This window comes from Thalassophryne amazonica, chromosome 17, assembly GCF_902500255.1.
Source record: "Thalassophryne amazonica chromosome 17, fThaAma1.1, whole genome shotgun sequence".
Classification (NCBI taxonomy): Eukaryota; Metazoa; Chordata; class Actinopteri; order Batrachoidiformes; family Batrachoididae; genus Thalassophryne; species Thalassophryne amazonica.
Genome location: NC_047119.1, coordinates 69,785,702 through 69,801,320, shown reverse-complemented (window position 1 = coordinate 69,801,320; position 15,619 = coordinate 69,785,702). Strand labels below are relative to the sequence as shown.

Below are 15,619 nucleotides of genomic sequence, written 5' to 3'. Positions count from 1 at the left end.
AAAAACAATAAAAAAAATCAAGGTCAAAGGTCAAAGCTTCTTTCTACGTTTTAAAAACGGGGTTTTACATTATGCAACGCGTTAAAACTTTAAAGGATGTTCGGAAAGGCCGCTCTCACACATCCACCCCCGTTTTTCAGGCGAAAAAAAAACACATACAAAAAATCAAAGGTCAAGGTCAAAGCTTCTTTCTACGTTTAAAAACGGAGGCCTTACTTATGCAACGCGTTAAAACTTTAAAGGTATGATCGGAAGGCCGCTCTCACACATCCACCCCGTTTTCCAGGCAAAAAAAAACACATACAAAAATCAAAGGTCAAAGGTCAAGCTTCTTTTCTACGTTTAAAAACGGAGGTTTACATTATGCAAACGCGTTAAAACTTTTAAAGGTATGATCGGAAGGCCGCTCTCACACATCCACCCCGTTTTCAGGCCGAAAAAAAACACATACAAAAATCAAAGGTCAAAGGTCAAAGCTTCTTTCTACGTGTTAAAAACGGGGGTTTACATTATGCAAACGCGTTAAACTTTAAAGGTATGATCGGAAGGCCGCTCTCAACACATCCACCCGTTTCAGGCGAAAAAAACACATACAAAAATCAAAGGTCAAAGGTCAAGGCTTCTTTCTACATTTAAAAAACGGGGGTTTAAATTTTCCAAACGCAATAAACTTTAAAGGTATGATCGAGGAGAGAGCGTTACTAAGACGGGGGTTACATTTCACACGGAAAACATAAAAAAATAGGAACGCCGGTTAACACAAGCCGTGACAATATTTAAACTCATGCAGAGGCCCCTGCTAGCTGGTTACAGGAGGTATTGCAGCTTTTCTTAAGGCAATAACGATATCTTTTTCACAAATCAGAAACCAAATCATCGTTCGCGATAGTTATTTCGGAGTAGTAAAGACACCACGTCCCGGTACGACTTCCCACTGGCTCTGTTATACAGATAATACACGCAGTGTTGTCCGCATACGTCGGATAACTCGTGCTGAAGCTGCTTGTTGTGATACAGAATGTTTTTAACATCTGGGAGATTCTCCAGATATTGCAGGATGCTTTTAGGGTAGTAATCAAAGTCAGGGCTGAGGCCCGAACGAGTCAAAAAATGTGGCTCGACCATTTTTTTCAACGGTGAGCGCTAACCAGTGTTCTCCCGGTAAATGTCTAGGTGGGTGTTTACAATGAAAGATACGGGAGGGCCCGGCTTGATCCGGAATAACTCGTCAGACGCAAAACACCGGCAAACAGGTCTCCTATTAAGCCCCTCATAACTGCGTCCAATTCCAGGGTGTTCATCAGTAAAAATCCACAAGGACCTGTCGCTTGGAATTAATCTCCAGGAGAGAATCATAACACGCGTACACTATCAGCGTGGTGGTATGCGGGAGTCGCGACTCTGAATCTCATTTCAAGTCGCAGGGTGCCTGTGGAGACGGGTCCTCAGAGCGCCGCTGTCCTCCTCGGGTTTAAATTGAAGACGTACAGCGCGTAGCCGCGCGCAAAATCCTCCCGGTCTATACAGAGAGGCTGGTCCTTTGAGGTGTCGTCCGGTCGCGGTGTAGAGATTGTAAAACTCCCTGACAGAGAGTTCGTTGTTAAATTTCAGGCTGGAAAGCTTTAGCCGGCAGCTGTCTCCCCGTTTGACTGAGTGCGAGGTACTCCAGGTCATAGTGTGCAAATTCAAACGGGGACAGATCTCTTCTCCCACTGAATGCATTGTGATTCACCATACCAGAACCACATATTTGGGCATGGTTCCTAAAAAACAGGTTCTCCTGGTTGCATATCCTGGAATGGCTGGGATCACGTAAGTCTTAACGTTGATTCGTGATAACGGGTACACGGCGTTCCCTTTCATGAGAGCCGCGGAGGTGGCCCAATCTCACTGCAGGGATACGGTGACTTTCTTAACGAATAGGGATGCGCCCAGAATTTTCAGCTTGAAAGTGGAGGCCGCCAGCCCCATCAGGCAGAAAGCATCGCTGGCTCGAATTAATTTACTCTTAGATCATGTTATTCAGAAGAAGCCTCTCGCAGAAAAATATGTCCCGCGTGCAGCGGACCCTGAACTTGAAATTCACGCGATTCGGCGCTAAAGCCGCTCTGCTCACGAGGCCTTTATTCGGGCCCGCGTCATCCACAGCGGTCGAATTGTGCTGACCCGGGGTGTCCTTGTAAAACAAACCGCCCGTGAACTGCGATTTCAATGAAGCAGGGGAAAAGTTCAGCAGCGTCTCAATCATTGCCCTGTACGGGTGCGTCACGCTGGACTGGGAAATCAAGCCGGATCCACCCAGAGTCACGTCGACTTGTGAGAAAATCGTATTGAGAGGATAATTTATGACGCCCCACGGCGGGCGTCATTAGCCAGGTCCAGTCCCGTCGGCGTTTGTAATTTTCATTCGCAGATAAAGCAGCGTATTATTGAGGTCTAAATACCTCTCACCGTCTCCGGGGATAAAAAACTCGATAGGGCCCATGTCCGTCAGGGCTGATAACGGGCTGACTTCAACGTATTGGCTTTGCTCGATGGACAGCTGGGTCCGGGGACGGCGAATAAATCCATTCGCTCATGGGTGCATTCGGGGGAATTATTTCGCAAAAGAGACATTGTTTAAGAGAAAATATCCCCGGACAACCTCCTCTTCTTATGCTTCCTTCGAACTGTTCTGCTTTTTCCGGGGGTCCTTTCGCTTTTTAAACTGTTTTTGACCCGTTTCCCCGGGGGCGTTCCGGGGCCTTCTTGAGAGCACCAGATCCCGGACCCCGCTGCTGCTCTGGGCTCCTGACTCCGGTCGGCCCTCTCAACAACGCGGCTCACTACGTCGGAAGCGATTGCTTCGGGCTGCGTTTTTCAGGGTGAGGTTTGGCGATCGTGTATCCTTGTTTAATCAGCGGCGACACAAATTGAACAGTTTTCGAAAATATGTTCCCGAGCCCGCGCCCGTACCTAACAGGAGCGCCGTGGAAGCCGTGAAGGCCATTCCCGACTTGATTTTCATAGTAAGGCACAAATCTATAAATGTCGGCTTGTGCGCTGCCCAGCCATTTTTTTTTTTATCCCGCCGGTTTAAAATGTAATGTCACAACCCACTTTACCGTATCTGAAATCCACCGTTTGATTCTTGATCGCTTTTGATTTCGATGCGTATTGTCTAATATGTCTTTTGGAGACCGGGTGATGTAATAAGCGGGGTTGAATTTCTTTGTAATTATTTCCCCGAAACGACCTCCAATTTCGAACGCTCGGAGGAGAGAGCAAAAGCGTCACCACCGCCTGATGCTGTACAACGTCTGTATAACAGAACGGTGATACATCCCTGCTTTTATATCGGGGTAGCGGGGACAGCTCGTGACCCGGGTCCCGCATCTCAGCCATTGATTAGGGTGCATCCCCAGCATGTACGCCGTCGGGGCTTCAAAATATACCTGGCTGGTATCCGTCTCCTTCCACAGAAACTTTTTCTGGATATCGTCATATTTTAAAGTCAGATTCGGATCTATAGTCTTCAAACGAGGGTTTATCAGCCCTGCAATAACCTCAAAGTTATCATAATATCCCGTGTCAAAATATCGCGAGTGAACGGCGAGTTTGTTCTTGCCCGTAATTTTCATCACCTGGAACGTACAGGAAGGCTTTTCCGGGATATTTAACCAGGTGTGCGGATAACAAATTTCGTCAGCGCCACATCCCAGTCACCCTCTAGATCCAGGTGTCGAGCCAAGTCCACCTGGTAGCATGAATTGTGTTGTCCGGGAATACTTTTAGGCTGGCGTTTGAGGCAGAGTCATATAAAATCCGTGTTTCAGATCCCGATCCATTTCTCATATGTCGGTTGAAGATGGAAGTTCTCATATTTATACGGCCATCAGCTGGTCCGCGGGAACCCAGGAGTTAAATTTCTCGGGCCAATTTTTCCATCTGACAAATACAAATTTCTTTCCCTTGGTAAAACGTTCACGAATAATTTCTTGAACCTGATACGGTCTGTCTTTTGCTATTTTAACCTTCTGCAATTCCGGTTCATAGAATGAGCCTTCAATGATCTCACCGTCATAATCTTTCAATTTATAAACGGGCGGCGTACGTTGTATACATTCTGACACCGTGAACATTTCATCCGTAAAACTTTGTTCATATTTTTATCAAAAACTCCCCTGAGCTTGGAGACCCTGACTATATCTCCGACCTATATTTACACTTCACAGGCCTCCTGCGTAGGGTGGATGCCCCATACAAATTTTGAAACACTTGATCGACATTTCGATCATAACCTCATTCGGCCTCATCTTAATGCTTTTATGATAACTCTCGTTATAAGCCGTGAGTAAAGACGGTAGGACGTCGATGTATCTTCTCGTGTTTTTAGCAGTAAAAATATCTCCACATTCTCGTCTTTAGCGTGCGATTAAACCTCTCGACAACCGAGGCTTTCAGATCACTTGCGGTGGCAAAATGTAGAATCCGGTGTTTTTTCATTAAATCCTTGAACGATTTGTTAAAAACTCTTTCCCAGCATCAGTCTGCATCTTCAGAGGCACCCCGCTCTGCTTTAAGAGTGAGGCAAAGGCCTGTGAGACTTCGCGCCCTTGCTTTGACTTCAGAGGTCTGGCATACGCTTTTTTTGAGAAGATATCGATAAACGGTCAGCAGGTACTTGTACCCGTCGTTAAAATCTGATAACCCCTGCATGTCGCATAAATCCGCCTGAAATTGGTTAAGCGGGTTTGTGACAAATACTCTATTTCTTGGAAAATGCGTCCTGGCAGGTTTGTGTAATGTGTATGCATCTTCCCCCGACAGGAAATCTCTGATATGCTTCATACGAATTTTAGAGCTGTGTTGATCATGCAGAGCCCTGCGTAAACGCTCCGGCCCTCCAAAACTCCCCGGATTTATCGGACTATAATATACATCCTTCATTAAACCCTCATCACCCATCTTTTAAGACGGATCTCTTCAGAATGATGAACCGGATAGTCCTTTTGCATTTTTATATGTTTTAGCGACCATAATATTAGTCTTTTGTTTAAATTGAACTCTGATTCAGCACCGCGGAGAGCGCTCACAGAGCAGCCTCGAGCTTTTAATAAGACCGTGTTAAAAACCCCTCATTAATTCATACGAGCACCTTTTTTCCACCAAAACCTCGTTTGTAGACTCTGTCTTGCAATATGAAGCGCCTTGAGGCAAACTGTTTTGTTGTGGTTTTGGCACTATATAAATTTGATTTGTAAAACATTTCACCCTTTTTCAACAATATTATAGGAAAGAACACAGGCCGTATAAGGTTTAGAATATATGCTTTATTACATTCATTAAAGTCACGCACAGAGAAAAAAGCAATTGTTCATGTTTATTAAACACAACATGTGTGAAGGAAAAAAGTATACGTTTTAAATAGGAGCTCTTGGAAACGTTAAATTGAACTCTGATTCAGCACCGCGGAGAGCGCTCGAGCCTCGAGCTTTTAATGAGACCGTGTTAAAACCCCTCATTAATTCATACGAGCACCTTTTTTTCCACCAAAACCTCGTTTGTATGACTCTGTCTTGCAATATGAAAAACATTTCACCCTTTTTCAACAATATTATAGGAAAGAACACAGGCCGTATAAGGTTTAGAATATGTGCTTTATTACATTCATTAAAGTCACACACAGAGAAAAAAGCAATTGTTCATGTTTATTAAACACAGCATACGTGAAGGAAAAAGCATACGTTCACGTACAAAACTGGAAAACTCTCAGTAATACATCTCCCCCGCATTTACGGTTTATTTCAGTATTCAGCTGTAAAGTGTAGGAACAATCTCCCCTCTGGACACCCCCATCTGTTTCACCCGGCACGCTATCACATCCACAAACAGAGTGTATAATGTAAGCAGATGCATCGTATTACACCGTGTAAAATCGTCAGTGGTCAAACAGAGATTTTCAGTAATACGTTGTACAGAGATTTTTCAGATGAATGGAGAGCCGCGCTGTAGATATGATCTGTCCAGACTCCGGGCCCGGGGCGACGTCTGATAACGTCGAAAACCCTCTCCATAGCGCATAAAGGCGGGGCGTCTGGGATCTCCAGCCTGCGAATGACTACCCGCTCCAGCTTATACGAGAGTCCACGTATAATATAACTTCCCGCAAGCTTTGAAAGAGAATCATCACACAATTACCCATGACTGTAAAACAATATAATGATATTTAAAAAAAAAAAAAAAAAAAAAAAAAAAAGCAGGTTTTCTTCAGTCGTCTGGGTTATAGACGGCTACCATCTCCTCCAGGTCGAGATCTGCGTCTTCACCGAAACATGTGTACAGTTCGTTGATCTTTGCTCAAAAGTATCAGTGTATTCAGCTCAGTGAGGATGTTTTCTACCACCCCCTGAACCCTCGCAGCCGATGGGTTGAGGAAGCGCTGGGCTAGGAGCTTTACCACAGCCGGGATGAAGGTCGGTCTCCAGAGTCTCACCATTAATCTCTCAAAATGTCCGGTAAAGAAATATTCATTTAACGGGTCCAGGCACTCGTGCTGGCGCTGGCTGGGGTGATCGATCTCACACCCGTAACAGAGTTTTTGTCTGTAACTTTTGATCACAGCCAAAAGTAAGTGTGCCACGCCGACTTTCACCGTTTTCAGGAATTCCTCTGACAGGAACCCGTCAGGCCGGTCAGATGCGAAAGATGTGGCGTATTTCTCAGCCGGCTCGAGGTCTTGTACCTCCCGCGGACTCGCGGCCTCCGTGACAGCGGGAAGAGACCCCACGCCTCCCGGGCTGGAAAGCGCGTGAGAAGGATGGATCTCGCCCCAGACCGCCTCGAGCTGAACTCCCCACGGGCTCTCGTACCCACCGCGGGTCCGTGAAGCCTGGCTCAGGGAGGGCCGGTCTCTTCCACAGTCGAGCGCGCAGTCACAAGCGATGTCGTCGGCCGCTGCAATGGGAGAGGTTGAGGAGCTCATGCTGGTTCGTCGTCCGATGCTTGAATGAGATGTGGTCCCCTGGTTTTTATAGAAATCCCCGTGCATGCGGGGAGGAGCTACGTCAGAGTTTTTTTTATTTTTTATTTTTTTTATTTTATTTTTTATTTTATTTTTTTATTTATTTTTTTTAAGTAAAAAGAGGGGCCAAGTTTTTTTCGGACTTCGATAACGTCCCTCCAGGCCAGGCACCTTGTAAAGAGGCCCGTAATCCTGTCGTTGCAGGTGTTGAACATCTCATGCCAGCTCTCAGCCGCAGCTGTGACGCTTCTGACGTGGCCGCTGGCACTAACCCGCTCCAACTTAATTTCACCCTCAGAGACAGTGTCAGGAGGTCCACGCTGGAATATCACCCTATAGCGAGGCCCCTGGGCGCTGAGCCAGGTGAGTTGGAAGCGTGTTTTCCTTCTTTTCCGGCGTCCGATCTCCTGGAGGTTCAGGGTTGACCGTGTCGCGAATCATCGAGCCCGCCGCCGCGGAGAAGACCACCCAATCGGCGGAAGTAAGCGCCACCCGTGGGGTTCCTCGAGTGGCAGTCTCACCCTCGGCCAGAGTGAAGAAACTTACTTGGGCATAATACGGGTCGAACGTGTAAGTTAAACGTTCGTGCCCCTCCAGGCTGTACGTCAGATCTTCCTCCGGTATCGGCTGGCTCAGACGGCTGACGTACATTCTCGCTTTTTTTGGGGCAAGCGAGCCTTCTGTTGTCATGGTGATGTTAACCGGGGTCTCGCAGATGTAGCGGAGGATCGGAGTTCGTCTCGCCATGGTGAATGCTGTATGTCACTCTATCGTCAAAAGGGGATTTTTAAACCCTTCTTCGTCCGCGGGGCGTAATTCCTTACCTTTTGCTCTAAAAACACCGTTTGGCGTAAGTGATAAGGAGCATTGTTTATTGTTCGGGCTCGGGGCAGCATCTCCGCTCAGCGGGTGTCCCGCGCCCCATGATCGATCGGCTAATATCTTAAAAGAAAACATCATCTGGCGTGAGTGATAAGGAGCATTGTTTATTGTTCTTCGGGTTCATCACCTCGGGGCAGCATCTCCGCTCAGCGGGTGTCCCGCCACACACACACACACACACACACACACACACACACACGCACACACACACGCACTCACACAGACACAGCGTCTGCAACAGGTTTTACAGCCGTGTTTCCGCGAGCGGCTCTATGCGTGGGTATTTGACCGTCTTGCTGCAAAGACTTACAGCCGAGAGAGACGGGTATTTGTTCCCCTTCTTTAATTTACGAATTAAAAAACAGAAAAGGAAACGTAATAATTTAAGAATTAAAGATATTAAAGGGTCATTAAATAATAGACACTGATTTATGTTTAATTATTTCAGAATTAGTTAATTCTTTAATACATTAAAAAGATCTAGGTATTTTTAATCATTCTTTAATTCATGAAATAAAATGACATTAAAATATTAGACCCTGGGTGGGAGGGGAGGTATGGCTTGGAGGCGGTGCTTGGCCGGGTTAGGGGAGGAGCTTGGGGGTGGGGCTAGGGGAGGAGCCAGGGGCGGAACTAGGGGAGGAGCCGGGGGCGGGGCTTAGGGGCGGGACATACTGACGTCATCGACTCTGATTGGATGTGACGTCATAAGGGGCGGGGGCTCGGAGGCGGGATCAGGGGCGGGGCTTAGGGGCGGGGCATAATGACGTCATCGATTATGATTGGCTGTGATGTCATAAGGGGCGGGGCTTGGAGGCGGGACTAGGGGAGGGGCTTAGGGGCGGGACATAGCGACGTCATCGATTCTGATTGGCTATGACGTCATAGAGGGGGCGGGGCTTAGTGACGTAGTCGGTTTTGATTGGCAGCTGTCACTTTTTTGACGAAAGGTGGGTCAGTTTTCTCTCTAATGTATGTTACGAATAAGTAAAATGAATGATTATAGGAGTTGTTTTTTCATTGCAGTCAGAGGAAAGAGTTGTTTTTCATAAAGAGTGCAGTTACAAAGAAAGAGGAACGGCAAGAAGTTGTTTTAGTGCAGAGGCAGAGACAAAAAGAAGAAGTTAATGATGTCGCAAGTGAGGCCAGAAGAGCTGATGATAAAAACAACTGTTCAGAACATTAAGATGTGATAAGATATGAAGTGAATAATAAGGAATGAAAATGTTTGTATATGATCATATAAATTGTTTTATGTGAAAAAGAGTTGTAATGAGATGATTGAATATGATTAATGTGATTGATGCGACATGATTTAGAAAGTATGAATTCTTGGAAAAAGTTGTGTTAAGCAGAAAAACAGGAACTGAGTCACCTTAGTTACTGGCAAGCCGGGACATCAGTTACCGGCAGCCCGGACATGAGTTCTCCAGATGGCTTCCAGTAAAAGAAATCAATCAATCAATCAATTTTTTTATATAGCGCCAAATCACAACAAACAGTTGCCCCAAGGCGCTTTATATTGTAAGGCAAGGCCATACAATAATTATGTAAAACCCCAACGGTCAAACGACCCCCTGTGAGCAAGCACTTGGCTACAGTGGGAAGGAAAAACTCCCTTTTAACAGGAAGAAACCTCCAGCAGAACCAGGCTCAGGGAGGGGCAGTCTTCTGCTGGGACTGGTTGGGGCTGAGGGAGAGAACCAGGAAAAAGACATGCTGTGGAGGGGAGCAGAGATCGATCACTAATGATTAAATGCAGAGTGGTGCATACAGAGCAAAAAGAGAAAGAAACAGTGCATCATGGGAACCCCCCAGCAGTCTACGTCTATAGCAGCATAACTAAGGGATGGTTCAGGGTCACCTGATCCAGCCCTAACTATAAGCTTTAGCAAAAGGAAAGTTTTAAGCCTAATCTTAAAAGTAGAGAGGGTGTCTGTCTCCCTGATCTGAATTGGGAGCTGGTTCCACAGGAGAGGAGCCTGAAAGCTGAAGGCTCTGCCTACCATTCTACTCTTACAAACCCTAGGAACTACAAGTAAGCCTGCAGTCTGAGAGCGAGCGCTCTATTGGGGTGATATGGTACTACGAGGTCCCTAAGATAAGATGGGACCTGATTATTCAAAACCTTATAAGTAAGAAGAAGAATTTTAAATTCTATTCTAGAATTAACAGGAAGCCAATGAAGAGAGGCCAATATGGGTGAGATATGCTCTCTCCTAGTCCCCGTCAGTACTCTAGCTGCAGCATTTTGAATTAACTGAAGGCTTTTTTAGGGAACTTTTAGGACAACCTGATAATAATGAATTACAATAGTCCAGCCTAGAGGAAATAAATGCATGAATTAGTTTTTCAGCATCACTCTGAGACAAGACCTTTCTGATTTTAGAGATATTGCGTAAATGCAAAAAAGCAGTCCTACATATTTGTTTAATATGCGCTTTGAATGACATATCCTGATCAAAAACGACTCCAAGATTTCTCACAGTATTACTAGAGGTCAGGGTAATGCCATCCACAGTAAGGATCTGGTTAGACACCATGTTTCTAAGATTTGTGGGGCCAAGTACAATAACTTCAGTTTTATCTGAGTTTAAAAGCAGGAAATTAGAGGTCATCCATGTCTTTGTCTGTAAGACAATCCTGCAGTTTAGCTAATTGGTGTGTGTCCTGTCTTCATGGATAGATAAAGCTGGGTATCATCTGCGTAACAATGAAAATTTAAGCAATACCGTCTAATAATACTGCCTAAGGGAAGCATGTATAAAATGAATAAAATTGGTCCTAGCACAGAACCTTGTAGAACTCCATAATTAACTTTAGTCTGTGAAGAAGATTCCCCATTTACATGAACAAATTGTAATCTATTAGACAAATATGATTCAAACCACCGCAGCGCAGTGCCTTTAATACCTATGGCATGCCCTAATCTCTGTAATAAAATTTTATGGTCAACAGTATCAAAAGCAGCACTGAGGTCTAACAGAACAAGCACAGAGATGAGTCCACTGTCCGAGGCCATAAGAAGATCATTTGTAACCTTCACTAATGCCGTTTCTGTACTATGAATTCTAAAACCTGACTGAAACTCTTCAAATAGACCATTCCTCTGCAGATGATCAGTTAGCTGTTTTACAACTACCCTTTCAAGAATTTTTGAGAGAAAAGGAAGGTTGGAGATTGGCCTATAATTAGCTAAGATAGCTGGGTCAAGTGATGGCTTTTTAAGTAATGGTTTAATTACTGCCACCTTAAAAGCCTGTGGTACATAGCCAACTAACAAAGATAGATTGATCATATTTAAGATCGAAGCATTAAATAATGGTAGGGCTTCCTTGAGCAGCCTGGTAGGAATGGGGTCTAATAAACATGTTGATGGTTTGGATGAAGTAACTAATGAAAATAACTCAGACAGAAACAATCTGAGAGAAAGAGTCTAACCAAATACCGGCATCACTGAAAGCAGCCAAAGATAACGATACGTCTTTGGGATGGTTATGAGTAATTTTTCTCTAATAGTTAAAATTTTGTTAGCAAAGAAAGTCATGAAGTCATTACTAGTTAAAGTTAATGGAATACTCAGCTCAATAGAGCTCTGACTCTGTCAGCCTGGCTACAGTGCTGAAAAGAAACCTGGGGTTGTTCTTATTTTCTTCAATTAGTGATGAGTAGAAAGATGTCCTAGCTTTACGGAGGGCTTTTTTATAGAGCAACAGACTCTTTTTCCAGGCTAAGTGAAGATCTTCTAAATTAGTGAGACGCCATTTCCTCTCCAACTTACGGGTTATCTGCTTTAAGCTACGAGTTTGTGAGTTATACCACGGAGTCAGGCACTTCTGATTTAAAGCTCTCTTTTTTACAGGAGCTACAGCATCCAAAGTTGTCTTCAATGAGGATGTAAAACTATTGACGAGATACTCTATCTCACTTACAGAGTTTAGGTAGCTACTCTGCACTGTGTTGGTATATGGCATTAGAGAACATAAAGGGGTAAGGGGGGAGGTTTTGAGTCACCATCATCCTCATGGTTACCAAGATCAACTCAACAACAAGAGGTTCGTATAAAAACTGTATAACAGGAAATGGGGTTATTCTTCCTGGGAGAGGTGCTGTTGTCACTTCTCTGCTGCTACGAGGAGATCACAAGACTTGACCATCTTGTGAGCTGCAATTGGAATCGAGGAGCGAGAGGATTGGAGACATAAGAGATTATTTGAGAGGACATACAGACCATCAAAAATCTAACAAGGATTTCCATATGTTTTCTATGCATAGAGCACTGAAATGCAAAGCATATTAAAGCCGTTGTCCATTTGAATTAAGCGTGCCACAATTAATTTCCTTATCTTGTTTACTTTTCGAAGACGACGCATTTTCTAATGTGGTCTGCTGATATCGCAATCGTATTTAGCCAAGCTGCCGATACAACATCAAATTAAAGGGCAAGGTTTTGTAGGAGTACATAGAATGGACCATGGCTTTAAGGATTTACATGCTACTGAAAAGGCTGCATTAAAGGGACACTCCAGTTGTACAAAAAAAGTTTCTAAAAGATAAAGATCGTATCAACCTTGAAATAGTTTTATTGTAATTTTTTTTTTTTTTAGAATTTCTCAAATGATTTCCAGTTGCCTGTGCTATGATATCACAAGTGCTCTTACACTGTTGAATGTAAAAACATATGTATAGAGATATCAGTAAAACTCCTTACAAAATCTCAAAAATAGGTTAATGATTTGACTAATATTCATAAATGAGAGCAAGAAATAATTTGCTACATTCTGATGTCACATTATAATTTAAGTGCAAGATTTTCAGCCGTATCTATACATGTATGTGCACCAGGCTGTGCAAACTCAGCACTTGTGACTTCATACATGTAGCACATGGAAGGCTGGTCAGTTTTTTAAAAATCATAAAATTAAGATAATCTATCGCAAATCTTGTTTTTGTCACTATTTCAATATATGTTATTTTAGGGGTTAACATCGATGAGTAAAGTGTCCCTTTAAGCATCCAAACATACCTTGAAATGAAAACAAATTGACAAGATATTAAGTTTAGTGGAAATCAAAATCAAGATGGCTGCCATGGGGGCATCTTGATTATTAGAGCATGCCACAAATCTATATGAAACATCCTTATCACCCTAACATACTTTTAGTACCCTGAGAAGAAAATAAAAAGACCGGGAAATTTTAAGATTTATGAGGCAGAAAATAAAATCAATATGGCCACCATGCATGTAGTAGCCATCTTGATTTATCAGAGTAGGATGTGAATTTAAAGGGAAATCATAGCAGGATGTGCATAAAAAGGAATCATCCTAAAACCAACCTCAGCACACCCTAGAATAATTTACACATGCATTTTTTACTTATCAAAAGTCAAATGTGAATTGACGGAAAATCAGGAAACTCAGTGACTCACCTTCAGAAAGCTTTATAGAGTAGGGCTATATCTGTACAGTTCAAGATTTCCAGTCCAAATGAGGATTGCGAAGCCACCGATCAAAATAAACGTTTACAATTTGCACCGTGACACTGATTGCATTCAGCGTGCACTTACTGAACTGCACTTGGTGCTTCTGCACCTGCATTGCTGCTTCATTCTAAAGCGATATATTACAAGTAATCTGAGGGGCCCTAAATTCAATGAAGCATAAACATGTAATCAGTACTTGACCAATTTCATCTTTAAAAGACAGGTTACTTATAATGACTAATAATATTAGACTGAGCTCCCAACTGTACATGGGACAAATGGACACTGTGGGACCAATGATGATGATTTCCATCTCTGAAAGCTTCAATATCCCAAAGTTAAATGTGTGTGAATAATAAATCTTCACAGATTCTGATTTGAGTAAAAAATGTCACCATCTATGTAAATTGGCAATGAATGAAGAAATATAAAAACAACTAAATCAATGAGCCTTAAGAGATCTGTTGTCATGCAAAAGTAAATGTAATTTGTGAAAAATGCACAAATAAACACTGACTATGCAAAAGTTATACATACAAATGATACCTTTTCCATACAAATAATGTACAGTACCAAAGGAAAAATGTCCAACATGTTTGTCCATCACATGTGTGACGGACGGACATTTTGTGGGACAGAAATGGTTCATTGGTTGTGGGGATTTGGCCACTTGAATTTTTACTTTTTTTTTTTTAAATCTTCCCACAGCGAGGAGCAACATGTAGCATTATGGACGGACACTGTGGGATGGAAAAAAAATATGCACAAAATAAAAGGACTACAGTATCAAATTCCAAAAATCTAACAAAGTTATTTTTGTCAACTCTTTCGATCAACCTTGTGTTTTGGGTACTTAAAGAAGTTTTAACATGTATTTTTTTTAATCCACTAAACGCAAGGTGAGCTGTGTGTATGGTAAATTTTGGTATTTTTGCATTATGCTTCGTTGAATAAAAACAGGATGGACCAGCTGTAATTGCCCTGAAAGTACCACATGTCATATCAATGGAAACTAGAAACAATAAGGATGCTGTAAATATGTTTAATGATTAATGGGTGTACATCTTATATCTATCCAGCTGAATTTACATTATATCAAAGATGTTACATTATTTTGGAAAAACCATTGTATTTTTGGGTCAATTAATGCTCACTGTGGGACTATTAAACACACCAGCCACCTGAATTTGTCTTGACAGACTCCTAGGAGCAGTGGCAAAACAATAAGGCCAATAACTTCTTTGAAAAATGAGTCTTGTCTGTTTCTGAAACTTGAATTGAAGGTATTTGGTTTTGGTGCCCAGCATTGTGAACACGCTCTTAAGAAGGTTCATTTTGGGGGGAGCAATGGGTCCTTTTGTGGCCTACGCTCTGCTGGGTTGATAGTCCACCGCCTCTTTCCCAACCTAACCTACCGTATTATATTAGTGCAGTCGTAGGTTCCGCCTATCCCGACTTCAATGATGGCCAAATCCACCTGAAACACAGCATTACAGGATCACGTCACAGTACATTCTCCATCAGTGTGTACAGAGCCGGCTCTAGCCATTTTGGTTCCCTATAGCACTCGAAAACCCAGCCTTTTCTCAAACCTCGTATTCTGACCGGAGGGTGCCAAATGGCACTGCTGGGGTTATTTACAACTCATTAGGCCACCTTTTCTTATGCATCTGTTCTTATGTTTCATATGCAAACTTTTAAAAGAAAACTGCCTTTACATTTAATTCACAAAGCTTTAGTTTTGTTTTTTAAGTCTTAAATTTGCTCAATTTGTCATTTTATTTGTATGCATGCATAACACTTACATTTTGACTTTGAGAAAGTCAGAATGCAAGCTTGAACAGAAAGCTTAAACTGCCAGTCACTCTTGTACTGCACATTCCGATCTAATGGCTACACTTACAGAAGAAAAGGTGGCCTAATGAGTTGTAAATTACCTGAGCAGTGCCATTTGGCACCACCTTGGTCATGAAAGGAAGACGTGCTATTTGGCACCACTCTGGTAGTTCTAGTGTTAAGTGAGATTATGGTTTGGTGCTCCCACCCCTCTACACACACCATCCCAAACGTTAGTGTACAACAACCATATGACAAACCTTAAAAGGATTAATTGTTGATAAAACACACCAACACATTAAAATAAAGAAATAATTTAATGAAATAACATTAATAAAACCAAAGTCTCTGTTAAGGTTTTGTGCAAATATTTAGAATGTGACACCTCCCACAACATGAATACTAAAAAGGTGC

The 15,619-nt window shown here is 42.9% G+C and overlaps 1 protein-coding gene across 1 annotated transcript in view; it reads right to left on the bottom strand.

The window, feature by feature from the left end:
* Positions 1–15,619, bottom strand: part of fpgs (folylpolyglutamate synthase) — a 111,437-nt gene that overhangs the window by 46,368 nt on the left and 49,450 nt on the right. Inside the window, exon 7 of the mRNA XM_034192367.1 lies at positions 14,785–14,846. Within this exon, the coding sequence (XP_034048258.1) occupies positions 14,785–14,846 (62 nt within the window). The remainder of the gene's footprint in view (positions 1–14,784; positions 14,847–15,619) is intronic.